We start from the raw sequence: 23,946 nt of genomic DNA, 5'->3' as shown, positions 1-23,946 counted from the left end.
GTATACATATATATGAATATAATTTTATTATCTATCTCTCTCTCTCTCTCTCTCTCTCTCTATATATATATATATATATATATATATATATATATATATATGAATATTTGTAATTTTAAAAAGAGAAATATAACATCTACTTGTTTTTTTCTTTATAAACATTTCTTTAATTATTTTTATATAAGTATAAATATAAATATAAATATATACATATATATATGTGTATATATTTATATACACATACATACATATATACATATACATATATATATATATATATATATATATATATATATATATAGGAATATATTTGTTGAAAACATACTCGTCATCGTTCAACAGATTTCATTGAAAATAAAAAGGAAGAAAATTAACGTGGTAAAACGAATTATAGTGCGTTAGCCTTAATTTTCTCTTTTTGTCTTAGCCTTGAAATGCTATGATAAGAAAATGGGTTGATTCTCGTTGACGAGATCAGGTGAATCACGATGTGAAGTAACGTTGTTCGTGAAAATTAGTAGATCTCGTGTATGTGTCTTTATTCTTGGAGATTCAACGAATCAACGCGGATTACGCGTGAGATTAAACTCGTCAAAAGTATTTAGACTTCTTATCTTATAATGAAAAATTCTTTCTTTGTATTATTCTATTATCATATTATTTAAATGACGATCCTTATACGAAATGTTCGATTGAAATGGAATTTCTCGAATGGAAGGAAGAAGTCAAACATGTTTCGATCGTTTTCCGGTAAACGATAATAACAAACAACAAACATATATCGAATATATATTCAAATTCTACATCGTGTCTGACAGTTAAATTTATTTGCTCCGTCGTCGATGAAACGACGATTTCTTAATAGTCGAGTAAATACTATATAAGTAGTATATTATTGAGATATACTACATAAACGCAAATAATTCTATTCTTTATCTAATTAATATCTGATTCTCACGGTATTCTCTTTTATTACAATAAAAAATAATTTTAAAAGATCTTTACTTGTGTGATAAACAAACAAATGAGTTCGTTAAAAGAAAAAGAAATGTTTATCGAATCGATAAATTTCTTTGAATTATTTCAACTTATATAGTTCCTTAAATTTGATCGACTTCAAAGTATGTTATACAAAGAAAATTCTTGAAGATACACAAATCGAACATTCAAAAGATTCGCGGAACTATCATCCTCTATATCGCATGATGGAATAGTTCGTTTACAAAAGACGACTAAACCCACAATCTCCCCACCTCTTCGTTCGGTCCTTCGAATATAATCTATTTATAAACTTTCGTCTTATTGTGTACCGATTAGTCGTTCGAAGTACCACATCGTGTATCCTACAGCGATAAACGTGTAATTGAAATTATAATTTTGGCTAAATATTCGTACGAAATATGAGATATCATTTTTGTGGATACTTCATTGTGCAATCATAAGTGACGTTAATACCTGCGATTTCTTTCAAGTGATCGTGATCGATTCTTTTCTCTTTTCTTTTTCTTTTTTTTACATATAATGTAATAATTATACGTGAAAAATATATGATAATTACAATAGAATAGTAATAATAACAACGGGAATTATATATCATAAAGTTGTGTGAGTAGAAAAATTAACGGAATCGATTCGATCGATAGCGATCGTATTTTCGACAATTTTTTCGGCTATTTTTCAAATAATAACAATAATAATAGCAATCAATCAATAAATCAATAGATAAATAAATAATATCATATTGAGAGATAGTAGTGGAAATATACATTAGAAAAAAAGATCCTATAGCGAGGATATCGAGCATAGAAGAGAACACTGCCACTGTGATCTCTACACTCGACCGAGAGAAGAACGAAATGGCAGGAGTGCGAGCAGCGTGCCGTAGTGTGCTATATAAATAATACTTCGCGCAAAGACAAATCAGTCGACTTGCGGCCGCCGTACCTGTCACGGTATAAAATGCAACGCCAATAACGTAGACATCGAAAAATTAGTTTACCAAACAACATATATATATATATATTGATACATATATTTCGTTCGATCAAATTCAAAACCTTTCAATCCCTTTTTCTTTTTTCCTTATTTTCGTTTTCTTTTTCTTTTTCTTTTTTCTCCTTTCACCCTCTTTTCTCTTCTTCCTCTTCCTTCTTCGTTGTTTCTTTTTCTCTTTTTTGTCCTATTTATTTTTTAAAATTTGATATCCTGAGAATTGAAATCCCTTGTCCGATCGATCGATCGATCTATCGATCCAATCTATCATCAGTCGCTGAATTAAAAGAAGTTAAAAGAAGAGATAAAAGGAAACTCGTGAAACCCGTGAACGATCCGTGATCCACTAGAGCAAGGATGTCGCACGACAACTTAGGATTTACAGCGAGTACGGTGAGTTACAATGTGAACACATAGAAAAAAAAGGAGAGAGAGAGAGAGAGAGAGAGAGAGAGAGAGAGAGAGAGAGAGAGAGAGAGAGAGAGAGAAAGTGGATATTATATATACCGATTCTTGTGAAAAAAGTGGAAAAATATCTATCTCGGTTAAGATGAGATCGACAACAAACTTCTCTTTTCCATGTTGTGTATATAATGTGTGCGTACGCGTATACGTATATATATATTTGTCTGTTATGCCCTTTAAGGCGTATTAAGGTAGACTGTATATTGTAAAGCAATTCAATTTCTTTTTTCCTTTGTCTTATGCGTCGATGGTTACCAAACACTGATAATTTCAAAATATTCCATTATGAAATAGTTTTCCTTCGTTCGAACGATTACTTGAATCTATTATGACCTGTTTGCATTTTTTTAATTATTTTCGTGCATTATTTCACTTTGTCATATTCGAAAAATTCTATTGTTACGAAAAAAAAAAAAGAACAATATCTTTATTATAAAATGTAAAAATCAGCCTAACTAAGTTCGCACATTTTTTTGAGGCTCCATCGACGAAATCGAAAATTTGACGTGAATGGAAATTTTTGACTTTGTTTGTTTTTGTTCTTTCCCTTGAATTATTTCATTTTATGATTCGAGTGAAGAAAAGAGTGTTTACGCTTGGAAATCATTGAATCATTTCTGATAATATTATTACATTATTCGACATAATTTAAATCACTTATTTTGAAGATAAAAATAAAATTTTAATTCCTTTCGAAAATGAATTTTTATCTTATTAACAATATATATTGGCCATTATTAGATATAATATTTATTAATTTAACGCGAATTATATCTATTTATACGAGAGTTTATCAAAAATAATTAGTAAAAAATTTTGCTAGAATAAGTACGTATACAAAATAAGCGACTAAAAAAGCTATGTCGTTAAAAATATTATCTACAACAAAATATTCTCTAGTATCTTGTAATTATTATGCGCGTATTACCTACGTAGACTGCATATTGCGATTGTCTATATCTTTATATATACATATGTATATAACAATCATACCTACTACGTTGTATCTTTTTCTTCTTTTTATCCTTTTAGCGTCACAAGCGTGTGCCCACGCCTTTTCTGTCTCTTCTCGAGCGTATCCTTCATTCGTGTCCTTTAAATCTGAGAGAACATTGACCTACATCGATGAGTGTGTACGCTCATGTTTCATTTACAGTTTTTTTCTTTTTTAATCGTTCCATCTCTCTCTCTCTCTCTCCCTCTCCTTCTGTCTCTCTGTATTAAAGAAAAGATCACATGACCATATCTTTCGAATGAAAAATACAATAAGAAAAAATTAAAGGCGAGAAGAAAAGAAATGTTATTTAAAATATTTTTAACTATCGTTAAAATTGTTATAACATTTTTACTAGATCAAATATAAAAGTTTTCTCTCGATCGCGAAGGACAAATCGAACATTCGAACAACCATGCGAATGTCCTTCTTCTGATTCTATCTTGGCAATGAGCTCATTGTGAAAACTCGATATATTAATCATCTGATCATGAGAGAAATGGAAACAGTAAAAGTAAACATATGCAATAAAGGATTTTCGCTTTCCGAGCTATCGAGTTCAGGCAATAAATCAATCAGTTTGGATCTTTCGTTATCGATGCTAAAGTAGAAATGAAAAAACTTGATGTTTTCCTCTTGTTTTCGATAGGGTATTCTTCGTTATAATGTATTCTTTGCATGTAACGTCGACGATCATTTACGAACATTAAGATTTAATAATTTTTTATTCTTCTCTTAGTGACGTCACACACGATCGATATAAAATTTATTTTTGTAAAAATATTTAAACATTTTCTTTTTATAATTTTACTAACAATCAATGATTTTCATCTATGTACGTTATAGAAAATTAAAAAGAAAAGTAAAGAGGAATTGTGATCGATTAAATAGTAGTAAATTTTTAATTAAAAAGTACAAGCGTTTTCTTTTTACAAAAGTTTTGTCGATTACTTATGCGACAAGCTGTACATTTAGAAGAATCTGATTTTGTTGTTTTCTTCGCTTTAAAATTTCGCACGAGACTTCGTGATATAATTAACACTTGAGAAATTATCAAACTAGATCAATGATTTCGTAGGAGTTAAACGTAATATTTTATAAAACGATTAGAATCATCAATGATCGTTTGCGATCGATATGAGATTATCTGTGGAATATTACTCTTCCGAGTTAAAGACGTATTCGGTTTGAACCAGTTCTGTAACGACGATTAAATATTTAAGTTTGTCAGAGCCGAGCCAAGTCAATCACATTTCGAGCGTACCTTCTTTCGAGCGTTCATTCATGCCATTTCTTTTTTTAAAATGGACCCGCCATTCGATTCGATAGTATAGTCTTATTCGATCGTATAAGATAAATGTCATAATTCGATCGATCGATCGATTTAATTTCATATTCGATTTTGTAGATAGATCAATTTTCTTTTTTCTTTATGTTTCTTTTCTTTTCCTTTCTTTTTTTTCTATTTGTTTTAATTTCTTAATTTTCCTTTTTTTTTTAATTTAATCGATAATCTTACATAAGAGAGATAATAGCAAGAATATTTTACCGTTCAATATTTCTTATTTCTTTTGTTATAAATTCTGTATAATGTATTTACATGGTATACATACGCATAAATCTTCATGGAAGAATTTCGATAAGATATATTTCGACGATGATTAATATATTTTTAATTTCGTTAAACAATTGCCTTTTTAAATCTTCGCAGACGTTTCTACTTAAAAAAATATTCATTATGACTCATTTTCGTTACGTTCATTAATAATTTATTATTAATCGAATCGTGTATCTTTTCATTTTTTCTATTTAATCTTCCTTCACATCTTTTTGTTTTTATCGGTAATTTATACGTTTGAAGAATCATCTTATAATCGTTTTGTCAAATCAGATTGGCTTATCTTAAAGGAGAGAACTTTTCCTATTAACAATAAAGTATTACCTACGAAATATTTTACTTCGATTACTCGATCTATCGTTGGATTTCTTTCGTGTTTTTTCAGATTAATCACGATGATAACGATTACAACTTGAGTTAACGTCGCATTCCTTTTTCGAACATCGAACCTACAAACGAGCCTCCGCGAATTTTTTTTATCGTTACTTTTTAATTAATTTGGACAATGCTTTTCAAAAAAAAAAAAAAAATCGATAACGAATAAGACTTGAACAAATTTGTGTTGCTTATACACTTATACATACATGCATGCATATATACATACATATATACGGCAAATAAGAGAGATTATTAAAAATTCATCAAACATATTATTTAATTGCGTTTTTTCTGATTATTATCTTTTCTTGAGATTAATTGATCGTCTGATCTATGATTATTGCACATTCGAAGTGATAAGAAAAACGAAGAAAAACATAAGATCGCTTATCGCATACAAAAATTCTATCTGATTATCATTATTATTATATTAGTATTGTTTCATTTTTCTTTTCTTTCGCGTATTTCTATCTATTGGAATAAATATGATACGATCGTAAAAAATTTCTTCAAATATTTAGGTTATCTAAATAATTTGAAGAAAGATTCTTATCGTAAAACATAAAAAATGTTCATAATAGTGGGGTGAGGGAAAAATATATCAATAATTTTCAAACAAATATTTACACTTTCGATAGATTACTGCTGATAACGATGTGTTCAATAACATAACAATTAACATTAATTCTATGTTCAGTGGAAGAGCGATAATTTTTCTTTGCTTTAATTTTTTTTAATTCGTTAAAGATAACAAATGTGTTAAGAAATCTCCTCAATCGATCTATAGATCACGATAGTTTGTTATTTGTATACGAGATGACTATCATTAGATTCTATTACTATAATATTTATCGAAGTACCGAAGCAAGTCACATTTAAAGTTCAAAGTTTAAAAGCTAAAAAGTGAATTGCTTAAAGGATAACATTAAGACGAATGTCTTCTAAGTGAAATGTTTGAAAGTTGATTGGTGAAAGAGATGTTCGAAGAAAATGAAGAAGAGTTTATTGAATTTAAAGTCTGACATAAACTACAGGATTCATTAATCAAGAATACTGAAATATTTCTTTTTCTCATTTTATTCATTTTTTTTTTTATTTAAATGCTAATAAAATATATATCTATGTAATACCTATATAATACCTATATATATTATATAGATATCTTTGTATATATATATATAATTATGCATATATAGTGCATATATTTCCTTATAAATACAGAAATACATACACACAATACATGCATACATTTATAATAAGAAAACAAGCCGTGTATTTCAGAGTAAAAGAATTTAATCGAATACTTAAGAAAATATTCGCAACAACTCGAAGAATATGTTATTCACGTATATCCATTCATTCAATTCTTCTTGCGAATTTATCTTAACGAATTTACCTACTCCTTCTCCTCCTCATTCAAAAAAAAAAAAAAAAAAAAAAGAAAAGAAAAAGCCATCTCTTACGACGACGGATACGAACGTGAAGACTCTTGGTTCACGCTTAATTAGAAGACTTCCGTTGGAAGAAAGCGTGTCACGAGTCTTAAACGAGCCTCTCTTCTTTGCGATTCTCGTATCTAATGTGAGCAAAAAATAAGAGAGGGATAATGTTACACGCACGGCTACCGAGTAGATTAACGTCGCTTGTTTTTCAAGGAAACGGAATCGTGCTGTGCGAAGGTGGTAGAAAAAATTTTAATCAACACGTTCATACTTTCTGCATGCGTTTGTTTAAATAAGCGGAATTCGTTTATCTCCTTCGACGTTCGACATCGTTTCCGTTTCATTCATATAATTTTTATTGTGTCGTTGAATTTGCCTTTTGAGTTTACTAAAGAATTCCAATAACAAATATATTCTTTCCGTGCATCTTCATCCCTTACTTCCTTTTTTATGTGATAAAAATTAGATAAGAAATTGATTTTTTTGAAAATTTTCTTGATTTAATCACAAATGAGTTATTATCAAGACGAAAGAATTAGGACGTCATTGTTAATGTTCCTGCCGATCGATTATCTATCATGTAAGTAAAATGAAATCGTGCCGTGCAAAGGTGAAGAAAAAATTATTCTAATCAACGAAATATTGTTCATACTTTTTGCACGCAATTTGTTTTAATAAGCGGAATTCGTTTATCTCCTTCGACATTGGACATTGTTTCCTTTCCATGTAATTTTCATGGCTTCGTCGAATTGATCTTTTGTATTCCATAAAAAATTCCAATCAAAATTTTTTCCTCCCGAAATTATCTAATCTATATTAGTTTAATAAATTTTTTAATTCGATATCTTCTTATACCGATTTATACTTATGAAAGTTAATTGATTTCTTGATTAATCATCAAAAAATTTAATAACGAATAGATTATTATTAAAATGACGAGAGAATTAGGACGTCTTTGTTTAGGACGTTTTTAATCGATTATCTTCGATACATGAAAGAAAAAGAAGGAGAAAGATAATATTTCATTGGGTAAATTTCCAATTGGTTGAAAACAAACTAGAGTATCTGGTCTTTCGTTGATCCACAATGACTCATCTTTAGAAGTTAGATAATTAAACGCGTGTAAAGCGTTTATATCGATCTCTATGATCAATTAACCACCGTATATGTAAGTACATATGTACGATTGTATGTATGATCTCGATTGGAAACTCGTGATATCGTTTTAAATTGTTCGTTGTGCAAAGATTCGGACTTGATATTCTCTTCGAGATTTTGTTAGACAAATTTTCAAGATTAAAAAAATGTACGTCATTTCAATGACATTGATTGATATGAAGAACTCTTTTTTCTTTTTTTTTTTTTTTTTTTTTAAATTAAAATCATAATATAATCTTTGCAAGTATAATCGAACTTCATATGAAACGATTCCAATCGTATATATATATACACATACACACACATGTTCGCACGCACGCACGCACGCGCGCACACACACACACACACACACACACACACACACACACACACACACACACGTTATCGATATATACGTTCATTTGCAACTAGCTAGCAATGTTCTTTTTTTATACCAGCTTTTGGCCAAGAACTTGGACTTGCTCGAGAATATTTCAACATCTTCTTATCTTGCTAGCATAAACCTAGTATTAAGTAACGAAAAACGTTCAGAATGAATCTGATGAGAAAAAAAAAATTGTATCAACAGGTGATGTCTAGTAGCATCAACAGATTCATCATTATCTCCCTTCGAGATGTGAAAAGAATGACCTTGTCGTACTCATTACGGGTGCTCTCATTAAATTGACACGTGTAGTTTATCACAAAGATGCGTCAACTTTTTATTCGAACAAAAATAATATTTACAATATATACATATATATACATACATACATATATATATACAACATTCATACATATATAAATACATATTATTGTTTTATTGTTATTCAATCGTTTTTACTCTTGTTTTCTTAAATGTTACGTCTATTTCTTTAAATGTTATAATTTAGATGTGACGATGCACATAAATATATATATTCTGCTACTGTATGAAAATACACATGAACATATATATCCTGCATAGCGTTACGTTATGCATTAACGAACATATGTCATCATGTACTGCAGAAAATACTTCTCTTGTAGGATAACGCTTCAACGTAATAACTGATCATAAAGAATATAATATAATATAATAATATAATAGATATAATAATCGTTTTAAAGGATATAAAATTCATAAAAAAGTTATCACTATATTAAATTCTATACTAAATTTCTCTACTAAAAATCAAATTGTACAATAAACTGTAAAATTTGCTTTTCGTGTCATCAATAATTCGGACAAGTGATGTTAAATAATATAATTAGAGAAAAGAAAACAATGAAAAAGAAAATAAACCTATACAAACCTTCATTCGTAGACGAAACACATAATATTGTAACGTGATAATGTATCGACATTGATAAACGTTCAAGAATGCGTAACAAAGCAAAAATGAGGAAAGAAAAAAGAGTGGGGATAATGAATTGGCTTCCACCAGACGACTTCGCACGTTTCTGGTTTATCTCACGAACAAATTTTCTTAATGTTAATTGCTAAGCATTTTTTTTCTTTTTTTTTTTTTTCTTTCCTTTTTCCTCTTCGAATTTTTCGTTCGTCCTTGACCAAAGTAACTCCTCGAGGTCGTCGATTATTTGCCTACGTCTCTTTCTCTTTTTTCAAGTTAGTTATTCCTCTCTCTCTTATGAATTTCTGAATGCAGAAAAGCAAATTGTTTTACTGATTTATACACTGTCATAGAATAAATTCTTTTTGCTAAGTTATCGATTTTAAAGAAGAATCCACGTTTTTATTCGTTTTTTTAATTAATAATAATATAATATCGATCGAGATATTTTCGAATAATATTTTTTTTTTCATTGTAATATCGGGATTATTAAAATAAACGAAAAAATAAAAAGAAGACATATGTTATCGATTCTTGTTATAATTAATCGACACGTACGTTGTTCGTTCTTTCGTGTAAGTAAAAAAGAAAAAAAAAAAAAGAAAAAAAGATAAAAGAAGAAAAAGAAAAAACAAATATAAGAGAGTAGCGTTTGAAGATCGATGTTAATTAAAATGTCATACCTAGTTTCGGTTAACGTTATAGTTACGAAATAAATTAGAATTATTATCAAGAGTATGTTAGGGGCAATTGATAATTGCCGATTTGTGTTTGCGTTAACTCGATTATCTCTGAGCAATAAATATCAATCTTATGTTTCTTTTCTTTCTTTTTTCTTTTTTTTTTGGTTTTCATCTTCTCTTCGTCTCCCCATTCTCTCAAAATCAAATTTTTCCATTTGAGACGTGAGATATCGCGAGATCTTTCGATCACGATCGAGACCGTTATCAAGATATATTATTGGATCTACTAGAGCAGATGTGTCGATTCTCTATTATTACATACACGGATCTTCAGTATCTGCATACATACATAAATACATGTATGTATACTTTGGTCATAACTTATACTCGTATAAGGGATAATAAATTCCAAGAGTAAAATCGTAACACTCTTCTGACGGCGATTCTTCTCGTTATCGTCTTCATTGTCGGATCGTTGTAAATCTTCCGTTACGATCGTTACGCAACTATTAGCGCTTATGCTAAAGGCTGTTCCATGAGAAATAAGAGAAAAAGAGAAGGGAAGAATCAGAGATATAGAAGAGATATAGAGAGATATATCAGAGAAGATAGAAAATGATTGTTTACATACATTCAGCAAATTATTTTCTCGCGTATAATGAACGCAAGCAAAAAGCAAAAGAAATAATATTAAAAGAACAAAACAAAAAGATAAAAAAAAAAATAAAAATCGAGAAAAAGGAAAGAAAAAAGATCGACTAGCTGTAACAATCGATAATATATTCTTGCAAGTTCATTGGTATTCGAAAGGAACCGGATTGTCAAGTAGATACGTTCGTTCTTGATCAGACAAGCTTACAGGAAAACCACAGATTCACGTGTTTCCTTGTACGCGTACATACCTCGAATACACTTTAGATTTTTATCTTGTTATTTATTTATTTATTTTATCATCACCGTCATCGTTATTATTGTTATATTATAATTATAATGATAATGCTATATTATTATTATTATTATTATTATTATTATATTTTATAATAGTTGATTTATTATTATTTTATAATAATAATAATAATAATGCTTTCGTGCTTACAATATAGAAATAATAAAAACGGGAAAACAATATTTGATCGATTTGTTTTTACGTAACGTGTAAACGGATGCAATTAGAAAATCGTCTTTTTCTTTCCTATAAAAGGTGCTACGATTGGATCCTTTTTGAAATATGAGGGACGTTCTTCCGTTGAACACACATTACTGGACGATATTTTACGCTCGTAATTCAAACAAGCCGTGATAAATAAACGTGCGGAAAACGGAGGAAAACGTCCGCTCGGTCCGCGTCCACTTCCCTAACGATTTTTCAAACGAATGGGAATATTTATGACATTTTCGCTGCCGCGTACGATCGATCCAGCAATTACGATTCTTTCGTAATCGATTTCTACGTTGTCTTTTGATTATAAATTCGATTGTCGGTATATCTATCGGGAATTATTTACAGGCTTGAAAGAAAAATATTTACCGCGATAGTTACATACGTTTTTCAAACGATTTAACGAGAAATTTATAAACAAAGGAAATATATAGGGCGAACAAAATGTTCCTAGGTGGGCCAAAACTTGTTATCTGATTTTTAAATATCAATTGTCTATTATTTTTCGAAAAGCTTTTTAAACTTTTCTTGCAATTTTACATGCTAGTCGTCGTAGTTTTGCAATTTGAAAAAAAAAAGAAAAATAGAAAGAAATAGAAATTACTTTACGAGATCTTAGAAAAGAGCAATTGATTTTTAATATGTCTTATATTATATATTACATTTTAAGTAATGACATTAAATATATTAAATTTTGTTTTATCTTCGATTTATCTTTTTTTCTCTTACGATGGAAACTTTTCTTTTTCTGACGATGTGAAACGGATATAATGATTTTAATGTATCTTTTGTTTCTCAGAAAATTCATACATATATGTATGAATGTACGCATGTACATATTTATGTACATATGTATGTACCAAGTTGAAAGTAGAATTTTAAATCAATAGAATGACTACGCAGTGACGTAAATGAAGACAAATTGTAAGAGATTTTGGCAGACTAATAAAAAGAATTTCTTCCGTTCTTTACATAGCCACTTCTTTGATAAGATTGCTGAATGATTTGTTATACTTCTCGATGTAATAACGAATGTATCGCGAAAATAATATATGTCGTTAAAAAAAGTTTCAAACTGATCGATTATTAATCAGATAACATTTCTTCAAAATAAATTAACGCTCTTATAATTCTACCTTTTTTCAGGATGCTTTGGAGCCGAAAGGATGGCACTCGAATCCCGTACCGATGCAACATAAGTACGTAAACGTTTTAAAATAAATAAATTATGTTTCCTTCAGGGAATACCAATGACTTATAGAATATAATTATTCAAAATATTTTTTAATATTTTTTTTTTGTTCTTATTTGTTTCTTTTTCTTTTGTTTTCTCTCTAACAGACCCGCACAAAAAAATAACCGATCTAATATTTATACGTTGGAACTAGAAGAGAAGAAGAAAGGTATTCAAGAATACGACGATGATTATGAACCATACGACCATAGAACGGTGGCACATCCGACCACGTTAGTATCATACTAATTTATAATTTCAATCATATCTATATAAATGTCATGTCTATGTTAATTATCAGAACTATTTCGATTGATCTCTCTCGTACTTCAAAACTTTTGTTTCTCTTTTTTTCAATTCATTTTTTAACGATATTATTATAATATTTGTTCTCTTAATATGTAATATGAAGTTATGTTATAGCAGTATTCGTTTATTATAGTTTAAACAAATATTTTTTGATCGTGATAAAAATTTGAGAATAAATGATATATCGCTCGATTATACTAATCTATGTACTCATATGCTTTGAATATAAAATATATTTCTTATATTCATATCTTGTCACGTTCAGATAAGGATAAATAAATTTCTGAGATTTAATTGAAGATATATTTTGAATTTTCATTTTTACGAACGTTCCCACGACATATATACGTATTTATATGCAGAATGTTCCGTTTTAAACAAAATCATCAAACATTTTATATGGATATTGTATTATCGCAGTTTTCCACTAAACATCTAATAATCAATGAATTCATTCAATTAATGTTTTTTTCCTTGTTTGTTTGTTTTTTGCATTCTTTCTTTCTTTATATATTTTTATTCATACATCATTGAAGTTGTAATCATTTTTGGCATTTTTTAGCAATCATAAAGAACATTGAATATACTAGCTATTCGTTAGATTCTCATCATTTTTTTCACAATTTATGTTAGCCCTAAAATGTTGATTTCCATTAAAAAAAAATAGTTACGACTTTCGTAATAATCTTGACAATAATTCCCAATATGAAATAGTTACAATGCATATTACATGTTTTTCCAGAAATCTAGTAACTTTTATTTCGAAACATTTCTTTATAAAACCAATTGGATCGGATATATTTGTTCATATCGTTTAAAATGAAATAATCCTCTATATTAGGTGTTTTTTTTTTTATTTAATAAATACGATTATTATATTTATATTTGCAGAAGTGTGGAGACTTTATTCCATCTACTGAAAGGTAGCTTAGGTACTGGTATTCTTGCAATGCCAATGGCCTTTCACAATTCGGGATATGTGTTAGGCATGATCGCTACAATAATCATAGGTTTACTTTGCACGTATTGCATGCGAATACTCGTTACTTCGATGTATGTTCTCTGTAAAAGAAAAAAAGTAGCATCCATGACTTATCCTGCGACCATAGAAGCTGCTCTCGAGGAAGGTCCAGCATGTTTGAGGCGGTTTTCGAAATTATCGATGTAAGTAATATGATTATTATAATACGATTACTGTATTTATACATATATATATATATATATATATAAAATTTGAAATATTTTGGAGATATTTTATATATATTTGTATAAATTTTGTTTATGTGTAATATATTATATATTGGATATATTTAACATATATATTTTTTATTTTTTAATATAATATATTAAACAATATATCATATATTATATATCATATTATTTATATATTTCATATATAAATCATATATAAACATATTTATGAAAATATTTAATAAATTTTATTTTTTTCTCTCTCTCTCTTTCTCTCTCTTTCTATATATATATATATATATATATAGAATATATTTATTATATTTTATATATATATAAAATAAAAAAATAGTAAATATATATATATAAAAATACCTGTTTTTTTTTTTACAGACACGTAACAAACATTTTCCTTCTGATTTATCAACTGGGCAGTTGTTGCGTCTACGTCGTGTTCATTGCAAATAATTTAAGAAGGGTTAGTACTACGATTATTTTTTCAAATATTTTATCGTATTTACTTTGCTTTATAAAAGATTTAACGTACGTACGTACTTACTGCATTCGCGAACGTATATATTCGAATGTTCTCGTCGATTTATATCGCCGGTAGAGAAAAGGAGTAATCTAGGTCAGGGAAACACACCGCAGGAATAGTATTGCGGATTAGACATGTCCGATGTAATTAATACTTAACGCATGAGTCAAGGTGATTGAATTTTCACGCGCGAACCTTTCAATTCTAAAAATTTCGATATCCAAATATGGATGCAATCAAAATAATAATTCAACTCGAAGGACGTACGAAATTGACGTTTCCTGCGTTAGTGTGAGTTGCATTAGCAAAAAGAGAATGTATGAGTTCAAGAACGTGAAATCGATTACTCAATCGAGACACTAACTCACGTTAGTTCTCTTTTTAAATACTTTCGAAATAGTAGAATGAAAAGATTTGAAACGACTTTTTTCTATTCTTTTTCGTTTCTTTTTTTTTTTCTTTTTCTTTTTGTTCAGTTAATTTTTAATATATATATATATATATTTATATAAAATAATAAAGCGTATTAATATACCGATTTAATGAACAATGGGTTAGTTTGTTCTTGCTACAATTAGATGTAACATGCCTTAAGTAGGTAGGTGATACGTAATATAATAGTATGTAGTTATCGTACTATTACGACACTAGCTATTACGACAAGTGAATAGAGCTTGCGGAAGGCAATGTGCTTGTCGCGTAAACCAGAATCTCGTCTCTCTTTACTTGATTGTATGTGATAGAACACGTGTATCCATATAAGGAGGGAGGGGAATAGATACATGTATATGTATAAACACATATAACCATTATACACACATTATCCCAGTATTACGATGATACAACCTAGGAGAGGATTACAGAAAATATAGAAAAAATCGATTTCATTCGAGCTTTCGTATATCGAAAATATCAAATTTGAATATTCTCCGAGCGTGCATGCATTTAATTATATTTTGATTGATCTCGATCTCGATATAGATCGTATGTTATTTATAAATAGTATTAATGTCGACATAATATTGATAAAGAATTAACATTACGTATGATGCACGTGCAAATATATATTATTTATATTTAATATTATTACATATATATATATTAATTATATAAATATGTAAATTATTAAATATAAATATATATATGTATAAATATGTAAATTAATAGTACACATTCATTTACATATTCATTACATATTAGACATATATATATATATATACACACACATGTATTATATATTATATATATATGTGTGTGTGTGTGTGTATATTAGCTATTTGATAAACGAATTAGTGTTGCGACAGATACGTAAAAAATTTGTGTTCACTTTTTCTTCGTTTCTCATTCGTTTTTCCCTTCATTTCCCTTCATTTTTCATGCGCGAAAGTTTTTGATATCGGGTTAATGCACCTGCAATTGATACGTACTCCAACGGCATCGGTATGCCGCTCACCCGGTTGTGTAACGTCCGTCGATCGGATCGTGGAAATATCTCTAACGTAACGTATTCCAAAGTCACGTGCACGTACACTTTATCGTTTATACGAGGAGATTAGGAAACTCAAACAGAAAAATAAGATTTGGCTGTCAGATTAAATAAGACAAGAGATTTAAAAAGCACTTTTACGCGATAACATTTAAGAACAATAAGAAACATTTTAACGGCGAATTATATATGATAATGGTGAATTATACTTGATCATGATTTATTTGTGTTATTTTATTTATTTTTTTCTTTCTTTTCTTTCTTTTCTTCTTCCTCTTTTTTTTTTTTTTTTTATATCAATTATATCTTTCTTATCGGACATGACTGAAAATAACGACAACGTTAAATTTTTATTTCTGCATCTTCCCAAAGAAAAATTTTTCTTTTTTTTCTTCTTCTTCTTTTTTTATTTATTTATTTATATATATATATATATATATATATTTGTATATATTTTTAATAGAGTCCCGTTGATCGTAACAACATTCGTTTGGATATTCAAAATATTATTTTTTTGATTTTAATAAATCAACTCTCATCTCTAGATTAAAATCTAATTCCTTTGTAAATTTCATATAAGAAAGTGTACAAATAAATCAAGATAAAAGAACCGTTACCGGTATTAGGGTATAGTCTCTCACATCGCACATAATTTGATCTAAGAGGACTTATAACTTTGTAACCAGTCGCGAACTAAAAATATTATCTTAAGTGTTTGATTCGTTTTCGTTGGTTAGAGCAAATATTTCTTTGTAGGTTTATATCTATTATATTTTCTTACGTTTATTTTTACGTCCACACGAACATAGTCTGTGAACTACTATTATTAAAGATATTTACATAGATTTTCTATTGCAAAATAATATTGTCATCATCAAGATTTCATTATTCTTAAGAAATTTTTGTTCTGATATGAAATTGAGAAAAAGAGAAAGAGAGAGAAAGAAAGAGAAACGTAATGATTTATATTATTTTAATCTTAATAATCTTAATATATAAATAAAGTTTTATCTTAATATTATTTTGATTATTCATCGTTTAATCTTGAATTATTGAAACGTAGTCATCTTTTAATGATTAATAAACGTGTTAATAACGAATGTTGTTAAACGTTAACGTAGCGTACATTCGCGATGAGTTTAACACTCTTTACACAGTAGTATTATACAGTTATATGCGCATGAAAAAGGCACACCTGACACATAACTATAAATCTGAAACGACCGAATCTAAACGATTTGCCTTCGAGGTTGTGCCAATTGTTTAGAGTTTAGATGATAGACAATATCAACGACAGTCGGTGAATCGACGAATGTTAATCGTTTCGTTTCCAAGAAGCATAAACGAATGAAAATATATGTAGATATGTATGCATAAAAGAAGAAGAAGAAGAAGAAGAAGAAGAAGAAGAAGAAGAAGAGGAAGAAGAAGAGGAAGATGTATTTCGAATTCAAAATTTGTCTTACGATAAAACATTCTTCGAATTTCATTTCAATATTGATGAATGGATCTATTAGATCTACGCATATGAAATTAGAATAGTTCTTTTATTTTCTTCTTTCTTTTCCTTTTTTTTTTTGTTTTCTTTTAGATGTTTTCTTCACGTCTCATTTTATAGCGACATACATACATATACACACATATATATATATATATAACGATTTTACAAAGGTATCATTGTTTTTACTGCTCTATAATTTTGAAACCTTGCGAATATGATCTTCGTAATACACACAAGATCATATTATAAAATAATAAAAGTGGATCGCGCGAGGACCGTGTTTGAGAGAAAAGAGAAAAATATTTTTTAATCAAAGTGAAATCATTTGTTACGATATATATTTGTTATTTCTGCTTATTTTATTTTATTTTTATTTCTTCTTTTTTTCTTTTTTTTATATACGTTCGAAAAAAGAAATTGTATGGAGAATGGTATGATAATACTCTCCAATTACTTTCTTTTTCTTTTTCTGTTTTTTTCTTCTCATTGATGTATATATATATATATATATATATATATACATATATATTTTCCTGTGGAGAGTAAATTGCTAGTATCGAAAGAGATCCTAAAAAAATTTAGTATATAAAAGAGTTTCACTCTTACGATCGTTAAAACGATTTATTGGATTGTTAAAAAACAAATAAATACAACAACAACAAAAAAAGAACGAAAGGAGAAAAAAGAAGGAAGTAAAGAAAGAAAGAATGAAAGAGAGAGAAGTACTAAAAATAATTTTTCTCTTTTTCGATGTTTAATATTTCGCTTAACTCGGAATTACTTATGATCGTGCTCGTAATCGTCATCAATTATTTTGATGAAGAACGGCAAGCCAGATTTGGCATGCATAAGAACTAGGTACCAAAATAACCGGAAAGCTACCTTAAAATCAATTCACATAATTCAGTTAATATTTCGATCGGAGTGACTTTAACGTTTTATTGTGTGTAATTTAAATGTACGCATTTTACTGCAGTCTCATTGTAAGTTCACTCACCGATCTTTCGTAACACAATTGTTCTAACATAAATTACGTAGACCGAACGAAAATAGAATACGAAGTGTGTGAATCGAGCTTTAAAGTTGTTTTAGATAGGACAAATTTTGAAAGTCGTTCATATTCTAATAAAACGAATAAACGCTGAAATTTATATTTTGAGAAGAGAAATGAAGAAATAAAAAACAAATTAGAAAACACATAGTACGTCGTATGTATGTATGTACGTATATACGTACATACGCATGTATGTATTATATATCAATTAAGAAATTGCCCATGAGCTATCCTTGCGTCATGGTGTTATGCAATATGAAGGTTAGATGCGTCGATGAGAAATGTTATGTGTCAAATGCGTACGAGCTCATTTCCGCTTGGCCTTGAATTAAAGAAAACACACGGACATCTATTCCGAACACTGACATTTGGCTTTTAACGATACGATCTATCGAATTTGTCGGGATTTTCTATCGATTTTAACAATTCTCTTTTTTTGCTCTTTTCCTCTTTTTTCATTCTTTCTTTTCTTTTTTTTTTCTTTTTTACCTAAATCCAAGCTTCGAGAGGGAAAAGAAAATAGAAAGAGGAGAGAATTTATCGTTGATTTACTTGGTGAACACGAAGTCATTTACTTTCTCTTTGAGAAATTATACGATAGATCGCTAACCGTGACGAGTTTAGTTTCATTCATATTATGTCTCTCTTTGTCTTTTTCTATCCCTCCCTCTCTCTCTCTCTCTCTCTCTCTCTCTTTGTCTCTCTCACTCATTTTTCCTCTCATTTGAACATGAATGCAATCATCTATGAACGTTTACCGCTAGTAGATACGTATATACGTACATATGTATGTACATATGTATCCATCTGTGTTTGTACATATGTATGTATGTGACTCAGAGCAACGAGCAATTTCCACAGAATTTCCACACAATTTCCACATCCGACAGTAATTATCCAGTACTCGCGACAGCGTGGCAAGCGCGAAGAGAAGGTCACCGCAATCGATTACGGTTGATTATAGTACTCGATGACTATTAAATGATTCTTTGGAAATATAGAATCCGATGAATGTTTTATCTTAATAGAATTAATTGTTTCTTTCTTTTTTTTTTTGTTCTCGATATCTCACAATCACCGATATGAGTTCCTAGCGAATAAAAAGGACTAACAAAAAAATCATGCATCGAAATTATGCAAAACTCGTATAAGATTGGTTATAAAATGTATTTTCATTTTTTATCGCAATAAATTAGATTATTCAAATATCTAATAACACTTAAATCTTTAATAACGTGAAAGATTTTCAATCTAAATGGTAGTTCTTGTTATCGTTATCACATTAATAAAAGTCTCGTATTAATATTTGATGAATTGTTTGATCGAATATATATATATATATATATATATATATATATATTCGCAAATTAAACTCACAAATTATTTCGATCACTTGAATAAATACATATGTTAAAAAAATTTGAATTCATTTGAGTTGTAATTTATATTTTGTAATTAATCACGTTGTTATCTTTAGACTGCGCTAAATTAATTTTAATATCACGGTAGGTATCGCTGTCTCTCGCATTATGTAAATAAACAATTTACGAAAGTGTTTAACGCGAATCTAATCATTTCATACGTTTGTGATGCGATCAAAGTTACCTACACGTAACTATGATTATGTATAATATTTCAGATAATTTTCTTTTTCCTTATCCTCTATTATTTTCAAGTTTTCCATCTGTTTTTTTTTTCTTATTCGTAGAATCGTATTTTTTTCCTGATATCGTATTTTTTTCCTGAATCTTAGAAATACAAAAATAATATTTATCTGTTTTTCTTTTTTGTTGTTTTTATCCAGGCATTCGACAGTTTTCTTCCCGATCACATAAGGATTCATATGACCGACAAAATATACATGCTACTTATATTGTTGCCATTGATATTTATTAACTGGATTAAAAATCTAAAATTTTTGGTGCCCTGTTCAAAAGTTGCCACTACAGTGACGTTCGTCAGTTTTGGTATTATATTGTATTATATATTCAAGGATCCTTTATCCTTTGACGATCGTGAACCAGTTGGAAAGATCGAAAACTTTCCACTTTATTTTGGCACTGTACTCTTTGCTCTCGAAGCTATAGGTGTGGTGAGTTATTTATTTAATCACGTTACTATATGATTATTTATCTTTTCTTTTAACTTTTTTTCTATTTTGAAGATACATCAGAAAATAATGAGGAGAAAAAAGAAAATAATAATAATAATAGTAAATTAATAAATTAATAAATTATACAGATCATGCCATTGGAGAACGAGATGAAGACGCCTAGACATTTCACAGCTCCATGTGGTATTTTAAACATTGGTATGGGCATCATCGTCATTTTATACGCCGGAATGGGATTTTGTGGATATATACGTTACGGTAGTGACATCAAAGGTAGCATCACGTTGAATCTTTCATCTACGGAGGCATTAGCGAAATGTGTACAAATTCTTCTCGCATTGGCCATTTACTTCACACAACCGATTCAATGTTACGTCGCGATCGACATAGTATGGAACGAATATCTTAGTCCACGTCTTGAAAAAAATTCATACAGAAAGTTATGGGAATATTTCGTCAGAACTGGCCTTGTACTCATCACAGGTAAATATATATAATAATTATCAATGATAAAGTAGATAAATGTGAATAAAAATATTTTTTAAATATGACTTAATTTCATAAGAAAATATTAAAAAATAAAAAATTATATTCTATATGTATATCTTTTATAATTCTTCTATGCTCGTGTATCATATATAAAATGATTATATTATTTTTCGTATTTTTCTTTTTTAGCTTTATTGGCCATCGCAGTCCCAAGTTTGGAATATTTCATATCACTATTCGGTGCCCTATGTCTCTCAGCTCTTGGTTTAGGATTTCCAGCGATCATTCAACTCTGCACATGTTGGAAGGAAGCCGATCGATCGACCAAGGCGTTCATGCTGATGAAGAATTTAATCATTGTTGTAATCGGAGTTATCGGTTTGGTAGTTGGAACTTATACGAGTTTACGAGAGATCTTCGAGAAGGTCATATTGAAGAGCACAAATTGATCGATCGATGATTAGGGGAAAAATACTGATGAATGAAACTTGACTAGTGAGAGTATACCGGAATGCTCTCAGTCACGAGATAGTAACCGGGAATAAAATTGTGATATATATAATATATGTATGTATTTGTACAACCAAGAGGGTGGAATATGTATAATAATATTTTTTTCGTCGTGCAGGGATAATTTAATTAACAACCACGTCGTATAAAATCGATGAAATCGATCATCGACCTGGACGACAACGAGATATTCGATATCCTCGAGAATCTTGGTGCGAGATAACGATCTTATTATCTTATTTTTAAAATAATAATAACGCTAATAATGATAGTAGTGCGCCGATAGAATTGTGTCGTCGACTACCGAATAGTTTTTCTTTTTTTCTTTTTTAAATCGATGAAAGTAAAAAGATTATACAACATAAAAAAAGAAAAAGAAGAAGAAAATAAACACGAAGGAACGAAGTTTCCGAAATGCGTGCTATTATGTACATATGTCGTCGTGACCAATCGTAAAAAATCGTACACTATGAAGTCGTCGACGAATTATATATATATATAATATATGTGACAAACAAATGAGAATAATACACACAGAGTCGATTGTTTTGATAAAATCTCTGTACATATGTCTGTTTGTCTCTCTCTCTCTGCTTTTGTTTTTTCTAATGTCTCTCTCTCTCTCTCTCTCTCTCTCTCTCTCTCTCTCTCTCTCTCCCTCTTTCTCTCTTTATTACATATGTATATCGAATTTGAGCGATTCTAAGCTCGATCGTGTACGTTGTAGGTAAATTTTTTCTCTGTTTTTTTTTTTTTTATATTATAATATATTTAATTAATTAACGTAATATGTATGTCACGCTGTGATAACGAATGAGAAAGAAATAGTTAAATTATATATATATATATACACGCAAATACGCGCGCGTAAACACGCACACATACACATACATACACACGCAAAGAGTTATATTTTACGATTCGTAGAATCGAACTGATTTTTAAAACTATCAATTATAATCCGATGTGTATAACGTGATTCGTACGATGTTGATAATGTTATAATATTAGAATTCATTGTGTATACTGTTAATTAAATATGTTTCGAATAAATGAAAAAAAAAAAAAAATAATAAAAACAAAAATAAAAAAGAAAAGAGTATTTGGAATGATGTTAATGAAAAGAAGACGAAAAGAAAAAAAGATAAAAAAAAAAAAAAAAAGAAAAGGAAGTCCCTTTACGGTTCGTTCTCTTGGAAGAATTAATTCTTTTAAAATACGCGCCAGAAATGAGCGAGATATCGATTGGTTTATTATTCCGTTCGACAGATGGCGCCTGTTATTGGCTACGTACCGTATGGATCGCACAAGAGGGTGGTCGGTCCACCTACCCTCGTATGAGTTCTGAGGGATAGAGAGGACCGATTACAAAGGAAAGACAAGTGCGAAACATAGATACATTCAAGAAAGAGTAGTAAATTGAGAAATTGTATTTTTCCTTTTTTTTTTTTCTACTTCTATATTAGACGGACGCATCTAAACGTAAGAGATATATATATATTTATATATTAGTCTCGCGTTTGACCGCGTAAATTTTTATTTGAGACATCGAACGCACGTGGGAGAGTCGCCTCTCGTTCACCCTCCTCTCTGTCCCTTCTGTGAAAGTGCCACTACTACTTTCTTCTTCTTCTTCTTCTTCTTCTTCTTCTTCTACTACTACTACTACTACTACTACTACTACTATTACTACATTCTTCTTCTTCTTCTTCTTCTACTACTACTACATACTCCTTCTTCTACTTCTACTTCTTTTTATTTTCTACGTGAGCTACGTGATAATCCTAAACGTAAGTTGCGATTCTTGTATAAAACCATGATTCGTTCAATAAAGTTCCATTTATACATCGAAAGATTGAGATGACAACGATAACAAGAATAATCATTTCAATCGATCCATATGCACCTTAGAGCTCTTTTCGTAGCAAAGGAAGAGAGAAAGAGAGAAAGAGAGAGGGACTCGATGGCACCAACGATGTTCTAGAATCACGGGCATCTGTCTAAGGCACGCTATACACATATACATATGCACATATGTACATATACACATGTATACGCACTACATTAATACCTTTCATGTACCTTCCCTCTCTTATTTGATACGATATCATTCAAGGCCTCAATTTCGTCGAAATTATTTCTATTCGTCGAACGCAATTTTTAAATTTATCCTTCTATATATTCATCTACATAATGTACATATATATACATGTATATATATATATATATATATATATATATATATATATAATGATAATCATTAATTTCTGATATCCTCAAAATAATCCTTTTGATTTAGTTACCCTCCCATTTCGATTC

The 23,946-nt window shown here is 29.2% G+C and overlaps 1 protein-coding gene across 1 annotated transcript; it reads left to right on the top strand.

Annotated features, from left to right (window-relative positions):
- The first annotated feature begins 1,581 nt into the window (after window positions 1–1,581).
- On the top strand, window positions 1,582–22,184 carry LOC122636889 (proton-coupled amino acid transporter-like protein CG1139). The gene is made up of 8 exons (XM_043828595.1): window positions 1,582–2,385; window positions 12,349–12,401; window positions 12,544–12,669; window positions 13,637–13,909; window positions 14,330–14,414; window positions 20,320–20,607; window positions 20,757–21,111; window positions 21,307–22,184. The coding sequence occupies exons 1-8, from the start codon at window positions 2,350–2,352 to the stop codon at window positions 21,564–21,566; spliced, it is 1,476 nt and encodes a 491-aa protein (XP_043684530.1). The 5' UTR covers window positions 1,582–2,349; the 3' UTR covers window positions 21,567–22,184.
- Window positions 22,185–23,946: the final 1,762 nt, after the last annotated feature.

This window comes from Vespula pensylvanica, chromosome 1, assembly GCF_014466175.1.
Source record: "Vespula pensylvanica isolate Volc-1 chromosome 1, ASM1446617v1, whole genome shotgun sequence".
Lineage (NCBI taxonomy): Eukaryota > Metazoa > Arthropoda > Insecta > Hymenoptera > Vespidae > Vespula > Vespula pensylvanica.
The sequence above is the reverse complement of the archived record's forward strand: the minus strand, read 5'-3'. Positions and strand labels throughout refer to the sequence as shown.